Raw genomic sequence first — 23,034 nt, 5'->3', positions numbered from 1 at the left:
GTGGATGGATCGGCTCTGCAAAGATCTTGCAGTGACTGAGGTGAGTGAGGAGCAGGCACGAGGGAGAGTGTTTTACACCAGCAGGGAGCTGCTAGAACTTTTAGAACTGCCTGTGCAGTACATAGCTTCTACCTCTCCCCCCCTTTAATACCAGTCACTGTAATGCCACCTATATTGCTGTCCTATGCTGCATAGGTGTCAGCTTATTGTCATCCTATTAAAAGGACAGCAATATAGGTGGCATTACAGTGACTTGTATTAGGCTAGGTTCACATTAGGCAGTGATCTAAAAAGCAATCCATGGTGGATCGCTTTTTATAGTGCAGCTCTTAAAAGCTGTGTACTAAAGATCAGACAACTGATCCGAAAGTGGTATTTGTTGCCTGATTTTCTCATGATGTGTATGGGCTTTTAGGTCCCTTTCACATGGAGCAGACTCTGTTTTGATAAATAGGAGATCTGTCCGCTGATCCCCTGCTGAGTAGAGCAGGGCAGGCAAAAAACAGGTCTGTGTCCCCTGTCTGTTTTCCACCGACTGTCCTCTGATCCGATTTTCCTAGATGGAGGGAGGCGGATCCCCTTCTGTTTTTTTTAGTGGACTGGATCAGATTGGAGGTAGGCTGGTGTAAAAGGACACAAATCCATTTACACCTTCTGCTTCATAGGGAATCATGTATCCATCCAGTCAGGTCTGCCTGAAAAACTGACAGGCGGACCTGATTGGTTCCACCATGTGAAGGGGGCCTAGTGCACACACCTACGGTATACTGAAATGTCCTCCATTTAAATACTCTTTTAATATGTGACTTGGTAGATTGTGTAGCTAGAACAATAAATAAAAAATTTCTTTATTGGGAGGAACAGCTTATGTCTGCTAACAAGCATAGGCCTGATTCACACTAGTGCAATTTCAGATGCAACTTGAGTCACACAGAACCACATGAAAATGGAAATCATGTATGTACACATCGATGCGACTCAGCACCGAGCGACTTTAGAAAAGGTTGCTGTTCAATTCCAATGTAATTTTGTCCCCATGGAATATAAAAACTGCATTCAAGTAGCACTAAAGTAGCATCCAAGTAGCAGTAGCGTATTTGCCGTGAGGCAAACAAGGCATTTGCCTAGGGCGGCACTTTTCAGGGGGGCGACACGGCGGCAATGCCGCCCCCCCCCTTTCCCATGGAAGCGAGACTTCCATGGGAAAGGGACAGGGGCAGGGCCACCATGGCTGAGGGTACAGCAAGGAGGGTCACCCGGGCCAATGGACCGTCTGCAGAGGAGAGCGGAGTAGTGGGCGGATCAGCGGTGAGCGCTCGGAGCGTGTGAGGGCCGGGGCCCGCTGTCAGTGTGCCGGGATGTGCAGGAAGGTGCCAGCGAAGGAGGAAGCAGAAGAGGACGAGGTCAGGGTGGAGGACCCCACCCGCTCTTTTACCGCCGGAGATCCTGGTGGAGAAGGGACACAGGCAGCCGTCCTGGAGTGATGCTGACACCATCTGGAGGAGCTGCTGCTGGACAGGTAAGTGCTTGAAGGACTGGTGCTTCCCCACTCCTGTCTCACTGTCCCCCGGTACACTGCCCCCCACCTGTTCCACTTCCCCCCTCCTGTCCCCCACATTGTCCCACTACCCCCCATCTGTCCTCACTGCCCCCCACCTGTCCCTCTGTGCTCCTCCTGTCCAGCTGCCCCTCACTTGTCCCTCTGCACTCCTCCTGTCCAGCTGCCCCTCACCTGTCCCTCTGCACTCCTCCTGTCCAGCTGCCCCTCACTTGTCCCTCTGCACTCCTCCTGTCCAGCTGCCCCGATCCTGTCCCATGCCCCCTGTCACGCTGCCCCCCACCTATCGCTCTGCACTCCTCCTGTCCCACTGCCCCTTACCTATCTTTCTGCGCTCCTCCTGTCCCTCTGTGCTCCTTCACCTGTCCCACTGCGCTCCTCCTGTCCACTGCCCCTCACCTGTCCCACTGCGCTACTCCTATCCCACTGCCCCTCACCTGTTCCACTGCGCTTCTCCTGTCCCGCTGCCCCAATCCTGTCCCATACCCCCCCGTCACGCTGCTCCCCCATCGGTCACTCTACGCTCAACCTGTCCCATACCCCCCCCCTGCCACGCTGCCCCTTACCTGTCCCTCTGCGCTTTTCCTGTCCCACTGCCCCTCACCTGTCCCTCTGCGCTTTTCCTGTCCCACTGCCCCTCACCTGTCCCTTTGCGCTTCTTCTGTCCCGCTGCCCCTCACCTGTCCCTTACCCCCTGTCACGCTGCCCCCCAAGTCCCTCTGCGTTCCTCCTGTCCCACTGCCCCTCACCTGTCCCTCTGCGCTCCTCCTGTCCCACTGCCCCTCACCTATCCCGCTGTGCTCCTCCTGTCCCACTGCCCCCCACCTATCCCTCTGCACTCCTCCTGTCCCACTGCCCCTCACCTATCCCTCTGCGCTACTCCTGTCTCTCTGTGCTCCTTCACCTGTCCCACTGCCCCTCACCTGTCCCACTGCACTCCTTCTGTCCCATTGCCCCTCACCTGTCCCACTGCGCTCCTCCTGTCCCACTGCGCTATTCCTTTTCTGTTGCCCCAATCCTGTCCCATGTCCCTTTGCGCTCCTCCTGTCCCGCTGCCCCGATCCTGTCTCATACCCCCTGTCACGCTGCCCCCCACCTGTCCCTCTATGCTCCTCCCGTCCCACTGCCCCTCACCTGTCACTCTACGCTTCTCCCGTCCCACTGCCCCTCACATGTCCTTCTGCGCTCCTCCTGTCCCACTGCCCCTTACCTGTCCCTTTGCACTCCTCCTGTTCCGCTGCCCCGATACACCCATGATGGGACACTATTCCTCCCACCGATACCAATGATGGGGCACTTCCTCCCACTGACACCAATGATGGGGCACTATTCCTCCTACTGACACTAATGATGGGGCACTACCTTCCACTGATACCAATGATGGGACACTATTCCTTCCACTGACACCAAAGATGGGGCACTATTCCTCCTCCTGACACTAATGATGGGGCACTTCATCCCACTGATACCAATGATGGTGCACTATTCCTCCCCCCGACACCAATGATGGGGCACGATTCCTCTCACTGACACTAATAATGGGGCACTTCCTCCCACTGATACCAATGATGGGGCACCATCATTGGTGTCAGTGGGAGGAATAGTGCCCCATCATTGGTGTTAGTGTGAGGAATAGTGCCCCATCATTGGTGTCAGTGGGAGGAATAGCGCCCCATCGTTGTCAGTGGGCGGAGCTCTAATAGGAAGAAGTGGAGCCTAAAGGGGAAGGGGTGGAGTTTGCAGATAAAAGGGTGGGACCAATTTAGATGTGGGGGTGCCCAATTTTAGTCTTGCCTAGGGCAGCACAAAACCAAAATACACCACTGCCAAGTAGCACTACAGAGTCGCACTGAAAGTCAGATCGAAATCAGATAATTGCTTAATGATTGGGAATTAAGAATTTCTGTGCAAATAGGGTCACCAAAGGGGTAGAAACTTCTGATGCTTCCTGGTCCACTTTAACTGGTATGTTACGCTGTCCATATATATGATGTTTATACACGCAATCATAAATGGGATGCTTTAGACACTCTGTCCCTCTAAAACAAATAACTAACACATGAAAACAAGACAAGACTTGATCAATTTCATTGGGTTGTCTAGAGTGATCTTTTGTTTTGAGATAAAATGATCATTATATTGAATTATTTTATCATTATACAAAGAAATTGAAAGAACACTTTTTAATCCGAGTATAGCATCCAGTCAGTTAAACTCCTGGGATATTGATCTAGTCAGTTAAGTAGCAGAGGGGATTGTTAATCATTTTCAGCTGCTTTGGTGTTAATTGAATTAAGAACAGGTGCACTAGATGGGTAACAATGAGATGACCCCCAAAACAGGAATGGTTTTACAGGTGGCCACTGACATTTTTTTTGCTACTTATCTTTTCCGACTGTTTTTCACTAGTTTTGCATTTGGCTAGGGTCAGTGTCACTACTGGTAGCATGAGTCGATAACCTGGACCCTACAGAGGTTGCACAGGCAGTCCAACTCCTCCAGGATGGCACATCAATACGTGCCAAAAGGTTTTCTGTCCCCCAGCACAGTCTCAAGAGCATGGAGGGGATCCAGGAGACAGGCAGTTACTCTAGGAGAGCTGGACAGGGCCATAGAAGGTCCTTAATCCATCAGCAGGACCAGTATCTGCTCCTTTGTGCAAGGGGGAACCGGATGAGCACTGCCAGAGCCCTACAAAATGATCTCCAGCAGGCTACTGGTGTGAATGTCTCTGACCAAACAATCAGAAACAGACTTCATGAGGGTGGCCTGAGGGACCAACATCCTCTAGTGGGCCCTGTGCTCACTGCCCGGCACCAGAGCTCGATTGGCATTTGCCATTGAATACCAGAATAGGCAGGTCCGCCACTGTCGCCCTGTGCTTTTCACAGATGAGAGCAGGTTCACCTTAAGCATATGTGACAGACATGAAAGGCTCAGAGAAACCATGAAGAATGCTATTCTGCCTGTAACATCGTTCCGCATGACTGTTTTGGTGGTGGTCTGGGGAGACATATCCATGGAAGGATGCACAGACCTCTACAGGCTAGACAATGGAATCCTGACTGCCATTAGGTATCAGGATGAAATCCTTGGACCCATTGTTAGACCCTACACTGGTGCAGTGAGTCCTGGGTTCCTTCTGGTGCACAACAGTACCCTGCCTCATGTGACGAGAGCATGAAGGCAGTTCCTGGAGGATGAAGGAATTGATACCATTGAATGGCCCCCATGCTCACCTGACCTAAATCCAATAGAACACCTCTGGGATAAAATGATTTGGTTCATCTGACACCGCCAGGTTGCACCTCAGACTGTCCAGGAACTCAGTGATGCCATGGTCCAGATCTGGGAGGAAATACCTCAATATCCGTTGTCTCATTAGGAGCATGCCCCAATGTTGTCAGGCATGCATACAACACATGGAGGCCAAAGAAACTACTGAGTACCATTCTCAGTTGCTGCAATTAAATTTTAGCAAAATGAACTAGCCTGCTGCATCATTTTTTCACTTTGATTTTTTGGGGTTTCTTTGAATTCAGTCCTCTGTAGGTTGATCATTTTTATTTCCATCAAACGATGGGGCATCCTTAAATTCCTAACACATTACCCAGTCCATATCAGTATAGGATATCCAGCATGATATTTTACCCATTGAGATCTGATGTGTTTTCAAAGTGTTCCTTTAATTTTTTTGAGCAGTGTATGTAGGCCAGACCGCCCAGATGCACCAGCAAGATAGTTGGTTGTTTCTCCTAAGAGAATAAAGCAACATTAACAGTTAACCACTATACCATATTTATATTAGAGATATTCTGTTTTTAAACCTTAACATTTTTATTGTTGTGTGTTAGAAAGTATATTTTAAATTGTGGTTTGTGGCTCCTGCCTTCTTTCATCAAAGCTATGCAATGAACAATAGCAATACACTCCGCACGGGGCCTTAAAAATTGCCTTGATTTATTTCCTGCTCAGCCATGGCCATACTTGTCATTTTTGTCATCTTCTGTACACAGAATTTACAACAAAGAAACCTTGTGCACAACAATTCAAAGCATGTGTGACAGCCATGTAGCTCATCCTGCTTGGTTGTTTAAAAGGAAACAAATAATAGTTTTGGGTACTTTTTTAGTTGTATTTCAAGTATATATATATATGGTATGCTGTGTAAAATTTGCATAAAAACAGAATGCAATAATCTCATAAACCCATATTTTATTCACAATTGAAAATATATTGAATGTTTAAACTGATAAAATGTAACTTTAAATGAAAATAACAAGGCAACATGTCTCAAAAAGTTGGGACAGGGCCCTGTCTACCACGGTTTACCTATTCTTTTAACAGCACTCTGGGTATGTCTTGGAACTGAGGAGACCAGTTACTGGAGTTTTGGGAGAGGGATGTTGTCCCATTCTTGACTGATATAGGATTCTAACTGATCAACAGTCCTGGGTTTTCTTTGTTGTATTTTCAGTTGGTAGAACGTCTGGACTGCAGGTAGGCCAGTTAAGCACCCAAATTCTTCTACTCTGAAGCCATGCTGTTGTCAAAGATGCACATTGTCCTGCTAAAATACACAAGGCCTTTACTGAAAAGAGGACAGCATCTAAATGGGAGTATATGCTGCTTTAAAACCTGGATATATCTTTCAGCATTGATGGTGCCTTTCCAGGTGTGCAAGCTGCCCATTCTATACGCACGAATGCATCCTTATACCATCAGGGATGCAGGCTTTTGAACTGAGTGCTGATAACAAGCAGGAAGGTCCCTCTTCTCTTTAGTCTAGAGAATGTAACAAGGTTGCCAAAAAGAACTTCAAATTTTGATTTGTCTGACCACAGAAAAGTTTACCACTTTGCAACAGACCATTTTAAATGAGCTTTGGCCTAGATAAGATGGTGGCATGTCTAAGTCATGTTCAGACATGGCTTCTTCTTTGCAAGTTTTAGTTTGCATTTTTGATAGCAGAGTGAACGGCGTTCAGACTGATTTTTGGAAGTATTCCTGAGCCCATGTAGTGATGTTTACCACAGAATCATGGGCAGCACAGTGGCTAAGTGGTTAGCAATATGGTTGCCAGTTCAAATACCAACCACACGGCACTACCTGCCTGGAGTTTGCATGTTCTCCCTGTATCTACATGGTTTTCCTCCAAGTACTCAGTTTTTTCCCACACTTCAAAGGCATGCTACTAGGTTAATTGGCTCCTGTCTACATTAGCCATAGTATATCTATGTACAAATGTGAGGTAAGGACCTTAGATTATAAGATCCTTGAGGACAGGGACTGATGCAAATGTACAATATATACAGTTAGGTCCATATATATTTGGACACGGGCACAATTTTCACACTTTTGGTTCTGTATGCCACCAGAATAAATTAAAATGAAACTATCCAAATGAATTTGAAGTGCAGACTTTTAGCTTTAATTCAAGGTGTTGAACATAAATATCAAGTAAAAATTTTAGGAATTGCAACCATTTTTTTATACACCGTTCCTCAATTTTCAGGGGCTCAAATGTAATTCGACAAATGAATATAATCATAAATAAAATGTTCATTTTTAATATTTTGTTTAGAATCCTTTACTGGCAATGACCGCCTGAAGTTTGGAACCTATAGACATTACCAAAGACTGGGTTTCCTCCTGCTTTGCCAGGCTCTAACTGCAGCTGTCTTTGTGGATCTTTCTGCCTTTAGTTTTGCCTTCAGCAAGTGAAATGCATGCTCAATTGGGTTGAGATTAAGTGACTGACTCGGCCATTACAGATAATTCCACTTCTTTTCCTTCAAAAGCTCCTGGGTTGCTTTTGCAGTGTGTTTTGGATCATTATCCATGTGTACTGTGAAGTGCTGTCCAATCAACTTTCCTGCATTTGGCTGAATCTGGGCTGACAGTATATTTCTAAACACTGCAGAATTCATCTGGCTGTTTCTGTTACATCATCAATAAACACCAATGACCCAGTGCAACTGGAACCTATGCATGCCCATGCTATCACACTGCCTCCACCATGTTTTACAGATGATGCTGTTTGCTTTGGATCATGAGCAGTTCCAAGCCTTCGCCACTTTTTCTTCTTTTTTCTTCCCATCATTTTGGTACAGATTAATCTTCGTTTCATCCGTCCAAAGAATGCTTTTCCAGAGCTGGTTTGGATTTTTTAAGATTTTTTTTTGGCAAAGTCTAATCTAGCTTTTCTATTCTTCAGGCTTTTGAATGGTTTGCACCTTGTGGTGAACCCAATCTATTTGCTGTCATGAAGTCTTCTCTTGATTGTTGACTTTGACAATTATTATTATTATACAGGATTTATATAGCGCCAACAATTTGCTCAGCGCTTTACAATATAAAACAGGAGATAATACAGCAACAATACAGTTCAATACAAGAGGGATTGGAGGGCCCTGCTCCTTGGAATTTACAATCTAGGAGGGGTGATATGCCCACCTCCTGGAGAGTGTCCTTCACTTGGCTGGATGTTGTGAATGGGTTTTTCTTTACCATAGAGAGGATCTTGCGATCATCCACCATTGTTGTCTTCCGTGGACATCCATGCCTTTTTATGTTGCTGAGCTCACAGTGTGTTCTTCTTTCCTTAGAATGTACCAAACTGTTGATATGGCCACTCCTAATGTTGCTGCTATCTCTCTGATGGATTTGTTTAGTTTCTGAAGCCTTACAATGGCCTGTTTCACTTGCATGGACAGCTCCTTTGAACTCATGATGTAGGTTCACAGCAATAGATTCCAAATGCAAATACCACACTTAGAATCAACTCCAGACCTTTTACCTGCTTAATTGATGAAGAAATAATGACGGAGTAGCCCACACCTGGCCATGAAACAGCTATTGATTCAATTATCCAATTACTTTTGGTCCCTTGAAAAAGGGGGGGTGGCTACTCTTAAGAGCTGTAATTCATAAACCCTTCCTCCAATTTGGATGTACATATCCTCAAAGTAAACCTGAGAGTGTGCACGTTCAGCCCATATTCATTATATAACTATAGCTTGAATACATTTTGGTAAATACCCGAAAAAAACTAAATTTGTGCCTGTGTCCAACTATATATTGACCTAACTGTATGTAAATTGTCTGTGCTATCTAAGTACCTATAATAATAAATCATGCCTGTTTTTTTATTTCTCCTCTCATTAGTGATTTCTCCTTTTGGCCAGACTTTTTTTTTTAGGTTGAGTGATTATATTACTATTATCTCTATAAGGTGATCACTGAGCACATAACAGAGAGAGACTGAAAAAATTATCTATGTCAGACATATGTGAACATAAGGAAATGGTCAGGCACTGGAATTTATATGATTGTGTCATCCCTGATCTGATATCCCAGTCCAGGAAGTAGATGCTGACAACAGATAATATGTGAACAAACCTTCAACGGAGACAAGAAGAGGAATACACTGTCTACAGGAGAAGGGGCAGACTGACAACTCATGAGGCCCCCGGGCAATAAGGGATCATGGGGTCCCTGTGTCCTTGCCCAAACTCAAAAAAGCCTATGAAAAAGGTACAAGGGGCATCTCATGGGGCCCCCTACTGACCCTGGGCCCTGGGGCAGTGCCAAAGTTTCCATATGGTCAGTCTGACCCTGTACAGGAGTAAGAGAGTAATACTTGTTGAAAAATAAAAAGAGTAAAAAATAAGAGTTATACATTATTTAACATTAGTGCAGTTAACAAGAAAAATATATTTGGGGAAAGGTCACCTTCAAGGGCAACCATACAAACAACTGTCATTTCTGAAATGTGCATTGGAACATTAAACCTTAGAACAAATAATTTTCAAATTGCAGCTCATCAATTCTTAGTGGTGATGGCCGCATTAGTTGGCCAAACAAAGCAGCGGTTAGTGGATCTAGATAAACCAGTTATTGAAGACGGGTGCTTACAATGGTCAGCTTGTTTGCTGTCCCTGCTTCTAAAGTGTTAATTGGAATTCTGCTTCAATTTGTTAATCAAGTCCATCTAAATTTTCTAGTACATCTAACTACCTTCTCCCCAGCGGGGACAAATAGAGAAGGAGATACTCCCTAACCTGAAGGTAATCTCCCTTAGGCTGGCCATACACTATACAATTTTCTGTCCAATTTCCTTTAGTTTTACCTTCAACTATGTAGTGAAAGAGCCCGCCTAATTGGATACAATTGAAAGTGTTGTTAGGTTTGACCTCCTATTATATGGTTTTTGGTAAATCTAAACCAAAAATCTCAAGAAAATTGTATAATGTATGGCCAGTCTTACCCACAGACAACAGTAAAAACCTGACAGGTGTTCTAATCCCTCTCCACTCAAGTTTTGCCTTTAGTTATTCTTTAAAAAATAGCTTGTTCTGGATTTTGCGCAATGTACTTAAAGTGATAGAAAAGTCTCCTTTTTAACTCAAAATTTAAAAAAAACTATATATACTTACCCGCTCTGTGCAAGGATATTGCACAGAGTGGCCCCTTACCTCCTCTTCTGGGGTCTCCTGCTGGCACTGTCCACTCCTTCTCTTTTCCGTATGCCCTCGAAGCAAGCAATGTGCTGTGTGGGCAGCCATGCGGGTGCAGTCCCTAACCGGGCTGTGTGCGTCTATAGACACCCCTCACTCCCTCCTCACTGGATTTTTGACAGGTATTATATTAACTAATTGCCAACTATTCCTTGTATATATACTGTGCGGTGGCTCTTCTGCACCAGATCGCAAACGTACGCATTTCTGGATAAGGGGCACGCGTGCTCCCACCACCCTGGCTGTGCTGTCCTTCGCTAAGGCACAAGCTGATCAGCCAGTCCTGGCCAATGGTTTGTGGATGGGACCTGCTGATAGGCCGAGTGAATGGCAGAAGAAAGCCCTGTGTTGGTAAACAACACAGGGCTCTCTGAAAGTGTAGAGATGTGGCTGTTTTTTTTTTCTCCTTGCAAGGCAGGGCATAAAATCAGTGTCATTGCTTAGTAAAAGCACCACACTTGTCACGTTTCCATGCACATCGATCCAGTGCCAGTTTTTGCCTCCTGTCCGAGTTGCTTGGGTTCCTACCTATCCGTCCTGAACCCCGGTATTATTAAGCCTTTGCACCTGTGTGTTAGTGTTCGAGCAACATGTTTACAAGTGGAAGCCGGACCCCTCTAGTTCCTGTGGTGTTTTAAGTATTCTAATATTTTGTGTGTTGTTTGATCCTATCTTTGTTCTTAGTGTTTTCCCTTTGGCTGTGCTGTTCTATTTTCTTTGGTTTCTGTCTGTGGATTCCTTCATCCCCTGTTGTGTGTGTGTGTCCTTTCCTGCATTGTTTCTTGTTGTTTGCTTCCTAGTATCCTGTGCGTACCCCTTGTCCTTCCAGCATGCTGTTTGCTTGCACTTTGCCCACACAGGTGTGTTAGCCGCAGTCAAAGGGCTGTCACGCAGCGCAACATCCACACCTTCAGTGGCTCTGGTGAAGACCTGGTGGCTCCTTAGATCCTGCGACTCTGGCACACCACCGTTTGCGTGCGGTCACACTGCTCCTGCATCTGCAAGGACCAGTACCCATGTACACCTATTAAGTTGTTGCCACTGGCCCGCTAGTTCTTGAGTTACAGTCCCAGGTGGTCTTACCCCCTGAATGTGACAGCACAATACATTGATAGGCACACGCTTAACCCTTTGATTGCCCCCAGATATTAACCCCTTCCCAGCCAGTGTCATTATTTGACAGTGTATATTATTAGCACTGATCAATGTATTAGTGTCACTGGAGATGTCAATGGCAGTAAGTCAGTTCACACAAAGTGTCCTGTATTGTCAGATTGCCCACCGCACTGTCACCGTCTCACTATAAGTCAGTGATCATCGCCATTACTACTACTAAAAAAAAAAAAAAAAGAAAACTCCAGTGTATATATATTATCGTTTGTAGACGCTATACCTTTTTCGCAAACCATTTAATATATGCTTATTGGGATTTTTTTTCCAAAGCCATGTAGCAGATTACATTTTGGCCTACATTTATGAAGAAATTAGATTTTTTTTTTTTTTAAGCATTTTTTTTTTTCAAAATTTTCTCTTTTTTTTGTTTATATAATAAAAAATAAAAAACCCAGTGGTGATCAAATATCACCAAAAGAAATCTTTATTTGTGTGAATTAAATTATTTGAATTTAATTTGGGTGCAGTGTTGCATGACCACACAATTGCCAGTTAAAGTAGCACAGTGACGAATAGCAAAAAATGGCCTGGTCATGAAGGGGTAAAATATTCTGGAGCTTAAGTGGTTAATACATTTTTTTTTTTACTTTAGTACCATTTTAAGATAAAAGAGAAGCCTTGTGTTTTTTTAATGTCTTGCCATTTTTGTCAGTAGCTTATAACATTGTAATCTTCCCTTAGGTTTAGTATATAATGTAACAATGAACAAAGGTTCTATTTAAAGATTAAAAAACACAACATTATTTATCAAGGTCATTATGTTAAAGACAATGTACAATGTTATACCTTGTAGCTATTAGCAATCTTTGATAAATCCTTTTCATCTTCAGACTTTTGCAGCTTGGCGATTACCACATCAAGAGAAAAACATTTCAGAAGACAGTCGCTCAACTTGGATTAAGCCGCCATCTATTGCAGAGGTCCAGAGAGTAATGACAGCCCAGTATCTCACTACATATAAAGGGGACTATCTAGGAATACCACAAGGTATGCTTTTGAGTAAGAGCCTCCAGGAACATACTGTATATTGAGGCTTGCTTTTGCATGAAGATGTGCCGTTTTGCATCCAGTGCCAGAAAATGACCATTACAATTTTATCATAGGTTTTGTTTCCAGTAGGAGGGCGAAGGAAAAGACAGCACAGTAACCATAGTGTAGTATCACTGGGTTCACATTTATTAAAAAACAATAATCCTACTTGTGATGATCGCAGCGTCAGACCCCAGCCCTTCTCACCAAACTCGTGACCAAAGGACTAGTCAATCTAAAACCGCTCTGTCACGTGGGTAACAATGCCACGCCCAGCTGCATCCTGCACAAAGATTTTCCAGCTAATGGACCACAATCTGTGTACTTACAGCCTGGGAGCGATTGTTACTGGGTCAGGTTAATTACGCAATTAACCCTTCACACTGCCACCACCTCCTTTTTGTACAGAAAAAGAGGAAACTCGGCAATATCGGCAATAACACTATGATGTTTGAATAATCATCTGTATACCACTGTCACCGCAGGCAGGTTATACAGAGGTTTAAGCACACACACAGTAGCGCTCTTCAGAGGCAGGGGTTCTTAGTTTGCATTAAATAGCTTTAGAAACAGTTCAACACTTTCAGAAAGTAAGATTTATTACTAAAAGGTCAAAAGGGTGCAATAAAAATATTTACAGAAAAAGATGTAGTATGTGTATATATATATATATAAATATAAATATACAGAGAGCAATAACACAACACAGAGATACCAGAAAGAAGTTTAGAGGGATAAAGTACTTGCCGTCCGCCTTGGTTTAAGCAGATCAGGTTTCCGGAGCCAAAAGGATGCCTTATCTCCCAAAGTTAGTTCCAATGTTAAAAGGGAGAATCTTCAACTTAGCTCAACTCAGCTCAGCTCAGCTTTTTCTAGGAACTCAGCAGGGTGTCTCCTTAAAGCAGAGAACCAATCACCTCATTTGGGGAGGGGTGTTGGGGCAGAGACCCAAGCTAGAACCAAAAATTCTCTAGGTATGAAATATGACATACCTGCTGGGATGGTGAAGGAGATATCATTTCTGCTCCCCTGTTGATGCCAGCTAGGGGATGTAATATATCAGACAACTTGTATTAACGAGACCGATCTGAATATATGCCCGGTTTCTATGTACGTCTTTCATAGTCCAAGATATGTAATCATAGGGGAAAATGGGTCTTGAATGGGATGTCTGCTTTATTGCTTATCTGGAATGTCTTTGAGGCTCAGCGAGGGACTTGGTTTATGGCTTTACGATCCCTTTCCAAGCAAGAGTCTCGCAGACATATGGGCACCAGCTAATTGGGGTTTATAGCCATGACGCCCTCCCAATGAGTTTGCTGCCTGTGATCTCTGTCATCATCCAGACCACATGTCACTCAACAGAGAAGGAGGGGGGATATCTGAGGAATCTGATTTGGGAAAGAGAGATACAAGATGGAGGGGTTTGGAGCAAAATGGATGACCGCGTCCATCTCTGGGTGCACGATTGCTACACTACTCACAAGGGTAGACATCTAAGAGCACTGAGCAACACAAGGACCAAGGATGCTAGGAGTCACATGGATAGATAAAACCGATGCACAGTATCCGGACTGCTGTTGGGCTAACCAGCTTGGAGTGTAAACAAACAAACTGCTTGGCGTCCTTGATCATGACAGTCCCTCTGATGACATCACCACTGGAGCATGCGTGGTTGCATGACGTGTTTCGAGGACTCCTCTTTTTGAGCTGGACTCTGGCGATCTTGCTCCTAGTGGCTTCAGTCCTTGTGTTGCTCAGTGCTCCCAGATGTCTACCCTTTTGAGTAGGATTATTGTTTTTTTTAAATAAAGGTGAACACAGTGATACTACACTATGGTTGTCTTTTTTCTTGTCCCTCTTTGTGTACATACAGGTGGAGCCCTTCCTCCATAGTTGGCAGCAGCACACCTATTAGTGAGAATTTGTCTCTGTTTAGTTCAGGAGCTACAGCCCTTTCATGATTTATAATCACTTGTATTTGTTTGAGTTCATCTAGTTACACATTATACATCTTATAGACCTTCTAGTCTCCTTGGGCTACGACATAGCAGAGTTTGAGCATTGTGTGCTAAGCACCATTCTGGCACAAGGCTTTTTTGCACAGTTCGTTTCCAGTAGGCATATGTCCCCAATTCTAATTCCTGGGTTTGTTCAGACTCCTTATAGAGTTTTCCAAATGCCATGTTTATGTCAGGGCTCCCGGGTGTGACCAGATGTGTGTGACTGACGCAGGGAAACGCAGACTTCAGATATGTGATAAACAATATAATTTATTAACACTAACAATACAAACATAAACGCAGTGCAATACTAAAACATAATACAGTGCCAACAAACCAAACCAACCACCCACAGATAACAGTACATACAATGCAAGCGTCGTCAGGCAGGCCGGGTCAATATCAATAGGGCAGGTAGGTACAGGGGGAGCAAGCGGAGATGGGTCGGGGTCACAGGCCAGGTTCAGCAGGTAGCAAGCAGCGTAGTACAGAGGGTCAGGCAGAGGGATGGTCAGGGTCACAAGCCAGGGATCAGAACAGGTAGCAAGCAGCGTGGTACAGAGGGTCAGGCAGAGGGATGGTCAGGAGCGAGCCAGGATCAGAGCAGGAGAAGTCAGCAGCGGTTCAGATCAGGCAGGGTCAGCAAAGGAACAGAAACAGGATGCAGGACAGATACAGGGCCCAGGACAAACACACACCAAGGCAGAGTCTGTGGGTCTGGCCATCCCTTAAATACCCCAGCATAATCAGTTCCAGGTGTTAGCTGGCTGCAAAGTTGAGTCTCTGATTGCTGGGAGCACCCGCTGGCCAGCCCTGGTACTGCAGATCAAAAGGCAGGTGAGTCCCACCATTGCTGGCCAGTCCATTCCTGACAGTTTATCATCTTATGAGAATCTGCCACCTATGCAAAAAAAAAAAAAAAGAATTGCCAGGCCCCTCTTGTACTAAATGCGCATGCATGGGATCATCTGCCATATGTCATCTGTGGCAGAACAGCTGGAAAAGGAGCCCAGCTAAAACTATCTTTGCATTGGAATCCCAGGAGAAAAAGTCAGGTGTGTGTGGTTAAACAGAGTTTGCATTACTGTCAGCAGTGCTGGGACAAGTTCATCTAGTTCCCAGGGCGAAGATGGCAATCAGCCCTCGCCCCCCCACCTCCAGGTGGAGTAGCAGGTGGGGGTGAGTTAATAGCTATGCACGCAGCACGCCTCACCAAAACATACAGTATGTAACATGTGAGTTTAATAGCGGTAAACATTCTATCCTGCAATGAAATATGGGGCTAACAGTGATGTAGAAAGAAATGCCCCAACATCACTATGAGAAAAACATGCCCTTGCATTGGTGGTTCCCCCCTCCTTATATCAGGGTCCGCAGAGTCACCCCCTTACATCAAGGTACCCAGAGCCCCTCCTCAGATCATGGTTCCCAGGGCTCCACCTTGTATCAAGGTCACCAGAGCTCCCCCTTAGATTAGGGTCACCAGAGCTCCCCCTTAGATCAGGGTCACCAGAGCTCCCCCTTAGATCAGGGTTACCAGAGCTCCCCCTTAGATCAGAGTCACCAGATATCCCTCTTAGATCAGGGTGCTCAGAGATCCCCCTTAGATCAGGGTCCCCAGAACTCCACCTAGATTTTGGTCCCGAGAGACCCCCCTTAGATCAGAGTCACCAGATATCCCCCTTAGATCGGGGTTTTCAGAGATAACCCTTAGATCAGAGTCACCAGAGACTTCCCTTAGATCAGGGTCCCCAGAGCTCCTGTTTAGATTTTGGTCCCCAGAGATCCCTCTTAGATCATGGTCTCAAGAGATCCCCCTTAGCTCAGGGTCCCCAGAGCTCCCCTTTAGATCAGGATCCACAGAGTTCCCCCTTAGATCATAATCTCTAGAGATATCCCTTAGATTAGAGTCCCCAGAGATTCCCCTTAGATTAGGGTCTCCAGAGCTCCTCCCTTAGATCATGGTTCCCAGAGCTCCCAGAGGGCCTGGGGGTGGGGCAGGGCAAGCACTGGATTGGTTGCTGGGATGACAGCAGTCATAGCAACCACCCACTAGCGCTGACAGGGTGGGCAGCAGCAGTGTGTGGATGCTGTCAGCCATCATATTTTCACCGACAACCATGTTGCTGAAGCTAAGAAGCACAGCCGTGGCAGCAGGGACACTGAAAGTGGATTTGTAAATGGATGCCCCTTATCAACACACTTGGGAGTGGTGCAGCTTGCAATCTGGCACCCCCATTCAGCCTCAAAAGACTGCGCCTAGGGCAAGTGTCCCTCCTGCCCCTGCCTTGTCTCGGCCCTGACTGACAGTATAGTTTACTTACAGCTAGACACATTTAATAACTGGAAGGTTACTGGTCTACTACAGATCTGTTACCTGTTGCAGCCCTCCTAACCCTCTTGTATTGAACTGTATTGTTGTATTGTCTCACTATATATTGTAAAGCGCTGAGAAAACTATTGACGCTATATAAATCCTGTATAATAATAATAATAATATGTACCTGTACTCAAGGCTACTATATATATTTTATGTTCACAACAGAACTCAGTTTTTGGCTATTTGGTCAATTCAGCCAGTTCTGTCAGCTTGGACCCAGTATGGGGTATAATAATCCGTGAGAAATATTGTGTTGTCATTAAAACTGTCATCATACCCCTAGTATGGCCCAGTGAACTGCCTTTAGCAGATTTAAGCTATGTGCAGCCATAAGGCAATACTCTGATGACTAATCTGACTAATGACTGATCTCTATCTGTATCTGTCTGTTCAAAAAATAACTGATTGCATGTTTTCCATAGCTTGCCTCTAGCTTCGTCATACGGGTATGTAAGCTAAATGTATGCAGAATGTGATGGGACTGTTTTTCTTCTCTATTTTCATGGTGAGGAATAATATGCAATAGAAATACTGATGGAAACAAATGCACAGATTTCACTTGCACGGACACAAGTTTACATCAGTTTTCATGCACATCCCAGTGAGTTTTATACACGTTGCTTATTCCTGGACAGAAAAAATCTGCATATGATACTACTGTTGTGGTGTGAACAGGGCACATAGAAAACAACTGTTTTCTTTGTGCCCTTGCAGACCATGCGCAGAAAAACTGAGGTCTCTGCACCATGGTGTGAATGAGACCTAAACCTGCAACACCTGTTACATTGAATTGAAGTAATAATACATTTTGTGACAACATTTTGACAGGTCACATTTAACAATGCAGATGTTATTATATTTTTTTAAGAAAAATTCTATTGTGCAGCATTTGCATCTTAAAGCGGAGTTCCACTCACCTTGTCAAAAAATAAGTCAGCAGCTACAAAAACTGTAGCTGCTGACTTTTAAAAAACAGCCACTTACCTGTCCCTTGGTCCCGTGGTGTGTCCCCCGCAGCCCATTTCACTGGCCGTCCTGTATTCCAGGAGGCCAGCATCTTCAGTGTGGGCACCCGGCTGTGACAGCTTGCGGCTTCACAGCCGGGTACCCACTGCGCTTGCGCGAGTAGCACTGCACTTCCTGAATGTTCCTGTAGTCTTCTGGGACCTGTCATGTGCCCCAAAAGACTACAGGGAGGGAGGGGGGGAGGACACCTTCCGTTTCTGCTCACCTAGGCGATCGGACCGGAAGTGGGAGCGGGTACCTGGCAAATACGGGTACCACTCCCTCCGCAGGTGCCAATCCTTAATGGGGAGCGGGGGAGCAGTCCTTAAAGTGGAACTTCCCCTTTTGGGTGGAGCTCTGCTTTAAGTACAATATTTCACAACGCTTTTGGCAAAGGACCACCAGTTCTATAGAGAAAAAAACACATTTTGCCATGTCCTGTGCAGCTAACAGGAGCACATGGTCAAGGCACCAGTTGCCATGAGTGTTTGATGTATTGTAACCGAAAACAGCTCCAGGCTTTTGGTGTATTCTGATAAACAGCATCCCCAGCGCTTCTAAGAGCTGACCACAGACGTTACAATCTGTACAATCCTTGTACAACCTCCTTTAGGTTTACCAGCAATTCTGTAGTGAAAAGACCTACTTTTCTTTATTTTCACTTCAAGTCCATTCATTTTCAAAGCTGTCCAGCAAAAGTGGCAGTTAGAGGATTGAGACAAACCATTTATCACTGACGGGTACTTAAAATGATCAGCTTTTATTAATTTTTGTAAAACCTTTATCTCAAAAGGAGAAAAGGTTGTTTGCTATAACGTCTTATAAAGTGTTAGCTGGAGATCAGCTTTTTTAGTTTGTTAGTCAAGTACATTTAAATTTGCTAGTCTGACACTACCCTCCTCACAGATTGACAATGCTGCTGTCCAAATGTGTCTCCTTTACTCCTCCATCCAGAATGCATACACCCTAAGATAGGAAGTATGTTGACCTGACCTTATCACCAGGTGAAAAAAAACCTTAAAAAAGAAAACTAATGCAGCCACCACATTTAAAGGTTGGTAAGACACAAGATATGACATTTTTGCTCTAACCGACTTGAGGCAGATTCCAATGTACATTCCGAGAAGCTCACAGTGTGCAGTGAAAGCAAAATAAACAATTTCAGTACAGAAAAGGAACCTGTACAATTGTGCAAGACTAAAGGTAAGGTTGGAGTTCATCTTTAAAGCTGAAACCATGTCAAAATGTTCTCTTTTCTTACCATGCAGTGGGGCTGTGCCCCCACTGCATGGATAAGCTGCTTGTTTTTTCTAGAGGTGAGGACTAAGCTCATACTCACCTGACCCGCCGATCGTACAGAAAACCACACTCCCCCATGGTCCAGCGGTGGACTATTCCTGTCTGTGGAGCGCACATTGAGCGTGCTGACATCAGGAACAGTCCATTTACAAGACCGCTGGACCTCGTGGGGGGCAGGAGATGAAAGGACCGGTCTTGATCGGGGAGGACTCTTTATATCTTTGGTGTCCTCTCCCCTAGAAAAACACGAGCATTTAACCTGTGCAGTGCTGGCACAGCCTTACTACATGAGCAAAAAAACCCATTTTCTCAGATTTCTGCTTTTACATTCATAACGATATTCAGGACAGAGGGGACATGCATGATGCATCAAAGCTATATAATCAAAATGCAATACATTCACAGTGTTATAAATAAACTCATATGTTTGCTAATAAATTATAGGTTTTAGAGTTAAAGTGTTACTAAACCCAGAACCCTACATTCACTATATCTGGTCTCCCACAAGTCTTGTGACTTCTATCAGTGTCCAGCTGAGCAGTGGTCAAAGCTTGCAGGAGGAATTTTCATGCTGCTCTGACTGTCCTATGAAGCTGCATAATGCCTGACCCTCTGTCTGGACAGTGCTGATTGGCCCTGTGTTGATCATATGCGTCCTTCCAAGAAAAAAAACAAAACCTCTCTAGCAGTACACACCAAACGGAGCATGTGCAGAGTGACTCTTAGGGCTCTGTACTATCAACAAATGGATTGGGAACAGTATAAGAAGGGGAGGATCAGAGAAGACAGGATCAAATAGCGTTTTTACACAATGTGGAGGATTAACCCCTTAGGTTCCACAGTGAGTATAACAAGCATGTTCTACTACATATACAGACTGATTTTACTGTTGTGGGTTTAGTAACACTATTTAATGTTGTCTTCAATATCAGTGTAATTAAGCTTAGCAGATTTTATTTTATTTTTTTAATAATATCAGTCATAGTTGTAACCGTCTTGAACTGGTGATATCAATGTACATAGCAATTTACTTGTGTCTAATATCACATACAGGTTATCAAATTAAATATGCTATAGATGCTCCACCAGACTGGAGAAAAGAAATCCCAAAACCTCTAGCCACTGAGTCTCGATTTCATTATCAAGTTCAGCCTCGTGCTCCAGAATTAGATGACGTCACTCACAAATACGGATGTTACTCAACCAAGCACATCGCAGCAAGGGGAGTTAGTAAGTTCCATCTGGACCACATTCAGTCACATGTGCCATGTTACTTCTGTAAACATGAAGGAAACTAACCCTTTAAAATGTAGTCTTGATAACGCTCATATTGTATATAATGGCTAAAAACAAGGCTTTACTAAGCTGGTATCCATATTTACATAAGCAAACCTTTTCTCTGAAAAAATAATCTTCTGGCATGCACAGGTTTTAGGTGGAAGAGACTTTATGGGGGTGTATTTATTAAAGAAATTTGCGACGCGATATGCTCAGTGAAAGTGCATTTACATTCATTCTGTGTGATTGGGGCAAACAAATTGTTAGGCTATTTCCTGTGTGGGATGAATATTTTTAATTGCTGTATTTGGACACTAGATGGCACCTAGTATTATAAGAATTTCTATGATACTTAGTGGCATCGAATTATTATTATTATACAGGATTTATATAGCGCCAACAGTTTGCGCAGCACTTTACAATACAAGGGGGGCAGTACAATTACAATACATTTCAGTACAGAAGGAATGTGAGGGCACTGCTCATGGAGCTTACAATCTAAAGGATCTTGTGGTCGAATGTGGTAGTTATCATTCATTTTTTGCCCCATTCGCACAGAACAAATTACTTTCATTGGGCAAATTGCTATGCACACATTTTTATAAATGCACCCCTAATTTAATTTTCTGCAACAAAACTCCTTTCCCTTTATGATTTTTTTGCAATACTGCCGGCTGCATGAGCAGTACGGTGTATTTTCCTGGTCTCTGTCACATTCCAAAGAGTGAAGCCAGGAGCCCAGAATGGTGCAATTCCATAGCACGGCTTGGGAATTTCATCATCACAGGCTGCCCATTACAAATTTAAAGTGGAAAATCCACTCAAAGCTGGGTAATGTGGAGAAAATGGTGCTGGTATTCACCTGCCTGCCTCTGGAGGAATTAAAGGAGTCTATATATATATATATATATATATATATATATATATATATATATAAATTGCTGTGCATATATCTTCTGCCTCCGCACGAGCCTAACAAACTGATCAATGTATTGTTTGTATTATAATTATCTCCTATGATCCTTAGCTTCTAGTGGCCATACTGTGATATATTTTATTTCAGAAAAATACTGAATAATGGCAACTAGATGACAATCACCACACAGCACAGCCATTTCTAGCAGGGGAGGGGAACCTGATCTTCCTCTGCTCCCTCCTATCAGCTCTGCAGCACAGCTGTGTGATTCTTTGTGCTACTTCTTCTTCCTCCCCTCCCTGACTCTGCTGTACAGACTGTGCAGTAGATTGCAAGACCAAGGACAAATTCACAATCTCCCCATGCCCTGATAGCCTCTGACAGCCAGCAGGAGGGTGAGGAAGAGAAGGAGGGCTGCAGGGGGTGGTGGGAGATATGTGCTGCAGGATGGGACTGGTGAGGGATCCATTCTGACAATCCAATCCTGTGTGGCTCCCTACATCAGCTGACAGCCAGCGGGAGAGAGGAGAAAAAGCAGGGCTGCAGGGGGTGGTGGGAGATATGTGCTGCAGGACAGGACTGGTGAGGGATCCATTCTGACAATCTAGTCATTCGTGGCTCCCTACAGCAGCTGACAGCCAGCAGGAGGGAGAGGAGGAGAAGCAGGGCTGCAGGGGGTGGTAGGAGATATGTGCTGTAGGACGGTGACTGGTGAGGGATCCATTCTGACAATCTAATCCCTTGTGGCTTCCTACAGCAGCTGATACCCAGCGGGAGAGAGTGGAGGAGAAGCAGGGCTGCAGGGGGTGGTGGGAGATATGTGCTGCAGGACAGGACTGGTGGATCCATTCCGACAATCCAATCCTGTGTCGTTCCCTACAGCTGCTGACAGCCAGCTGGAGGGAGAGGAGGAGAAGCATGGATGCAGGGGGTGGTAGGAGATATGTGCTGTAGGACGGGACTGGTGAGGGATCCATTCTGACAATCCAATCCCTCGTGGCTCCCTACAGCAGCTGACAGCCAGCGGGAGGGAGAGGAGGAGAAGCAGGCAGATCTGCAGGGGGTGCTGGGGGACAGTTGCTGCAAAGGTGGGGAATCAGAGCGGGAAAGAAGGGGGAGCTCAGAGTGGCTGGGGCATTATAGAGAGTAGGGAAAGTGTCAGAGTAGCAAGGAGATTGTGGAGGAAGCAGAGGGGATAGGACAGGAGCAGTGGCAGGGGAAGAGGGGCCTCACATCCCAGATGAATAGCTGCGATCAGCGGCTTGTCAGTCGCTGATCACAGCTATCTCTTTATTCAGCAGTCTTCTATACAGTTTTGCTCTAAGTTAGGGGTCACAGAAGTGCAAGCAACAGCAAGTGGCATACTGACTTGGCCAGCTGGGAGCTGTTCTGTTCCATATGTTGCTGGCAGTGAAAGGGTTAAATGTTTCCTGACAACCAGTCAGTGAATTATAACTGACTTTTCAGGCACTAGATGTGAAACTTTGAATAATTCTAGTTCCTTCAGTCAGGTCTGTGTGTGGTCTCCACTGTATATAACCTTCATTGAATGATATCATCTGCACAATAATTATGCCCAAGATGATTTCTACAGACACAGCTCAGATTTTTAAAGCTGTCCTATTTAATTTCCCTTGACATTTCAGTTCCTGCTGTGACATATGCTCATATCCGAAACCAACAAAACAGAACTCAGCTGACCACGTATCAGAGACATTTCGGAAAGGAGTATGTTGACCTTTCTGGTCTTGTAGCTTCACTGGATCCCGCAGAGCTGGCCTGCTATCTAAAGAGTGTCCCTAATGAAGGTAATGGATGTCTTTATCGTTCTTCTTTATGCCATGATTTCTTTGGAAAGAAAATTGCTTTTTTAA

General features: G+C 44.7%; 1 protein-coding gene across 1 annotated transcript in view; it reads left to right on the top strand.

Annotated features, from left to right (window-relative positions):
- The window catches only part of TEX26 (testis expressed 26), a 56,390-nt gene that overhangs the window by 31,533 nt on the left and 1,823 nt on the right, over positions 1-23,034 (top strand). The window contains exons 5-7 of the mRNA XM_089690894.1: positions 12,081-12,237; positions 20,020-20,196; positions 22,807-22,968. Of these exons, the coding sequence (XP_089547020.1) occupies positions 12,081-12,237; positions 20,020-20,196; positions 22,807-22,968 (496 nt within the window). The remainder of the gene's footprint in view (positions 1-12,080; positions 12,238-20,019; positions 20,197-22,806; positions 22,969-23,034) is intronic.

This window comes from Staurois parvus, unplaced genomic scaffold, assembly GCF_062004578.1.
Source record: "Staurois parvus isolate SC_StPar_1 unplaced genomic scaffold, SC_StPar_1.0 ptg000544l, whole genome shotgun sequence".
NCBI classification, from domain to species: Eukaryota; Metazoa; Chordata; class Amphibia; order Anura; family Ranidae; genus Staurois; species Staurois parvus.
This window is presented reverse-complemented; position numbering and strand designations above follow the sequence as displayed.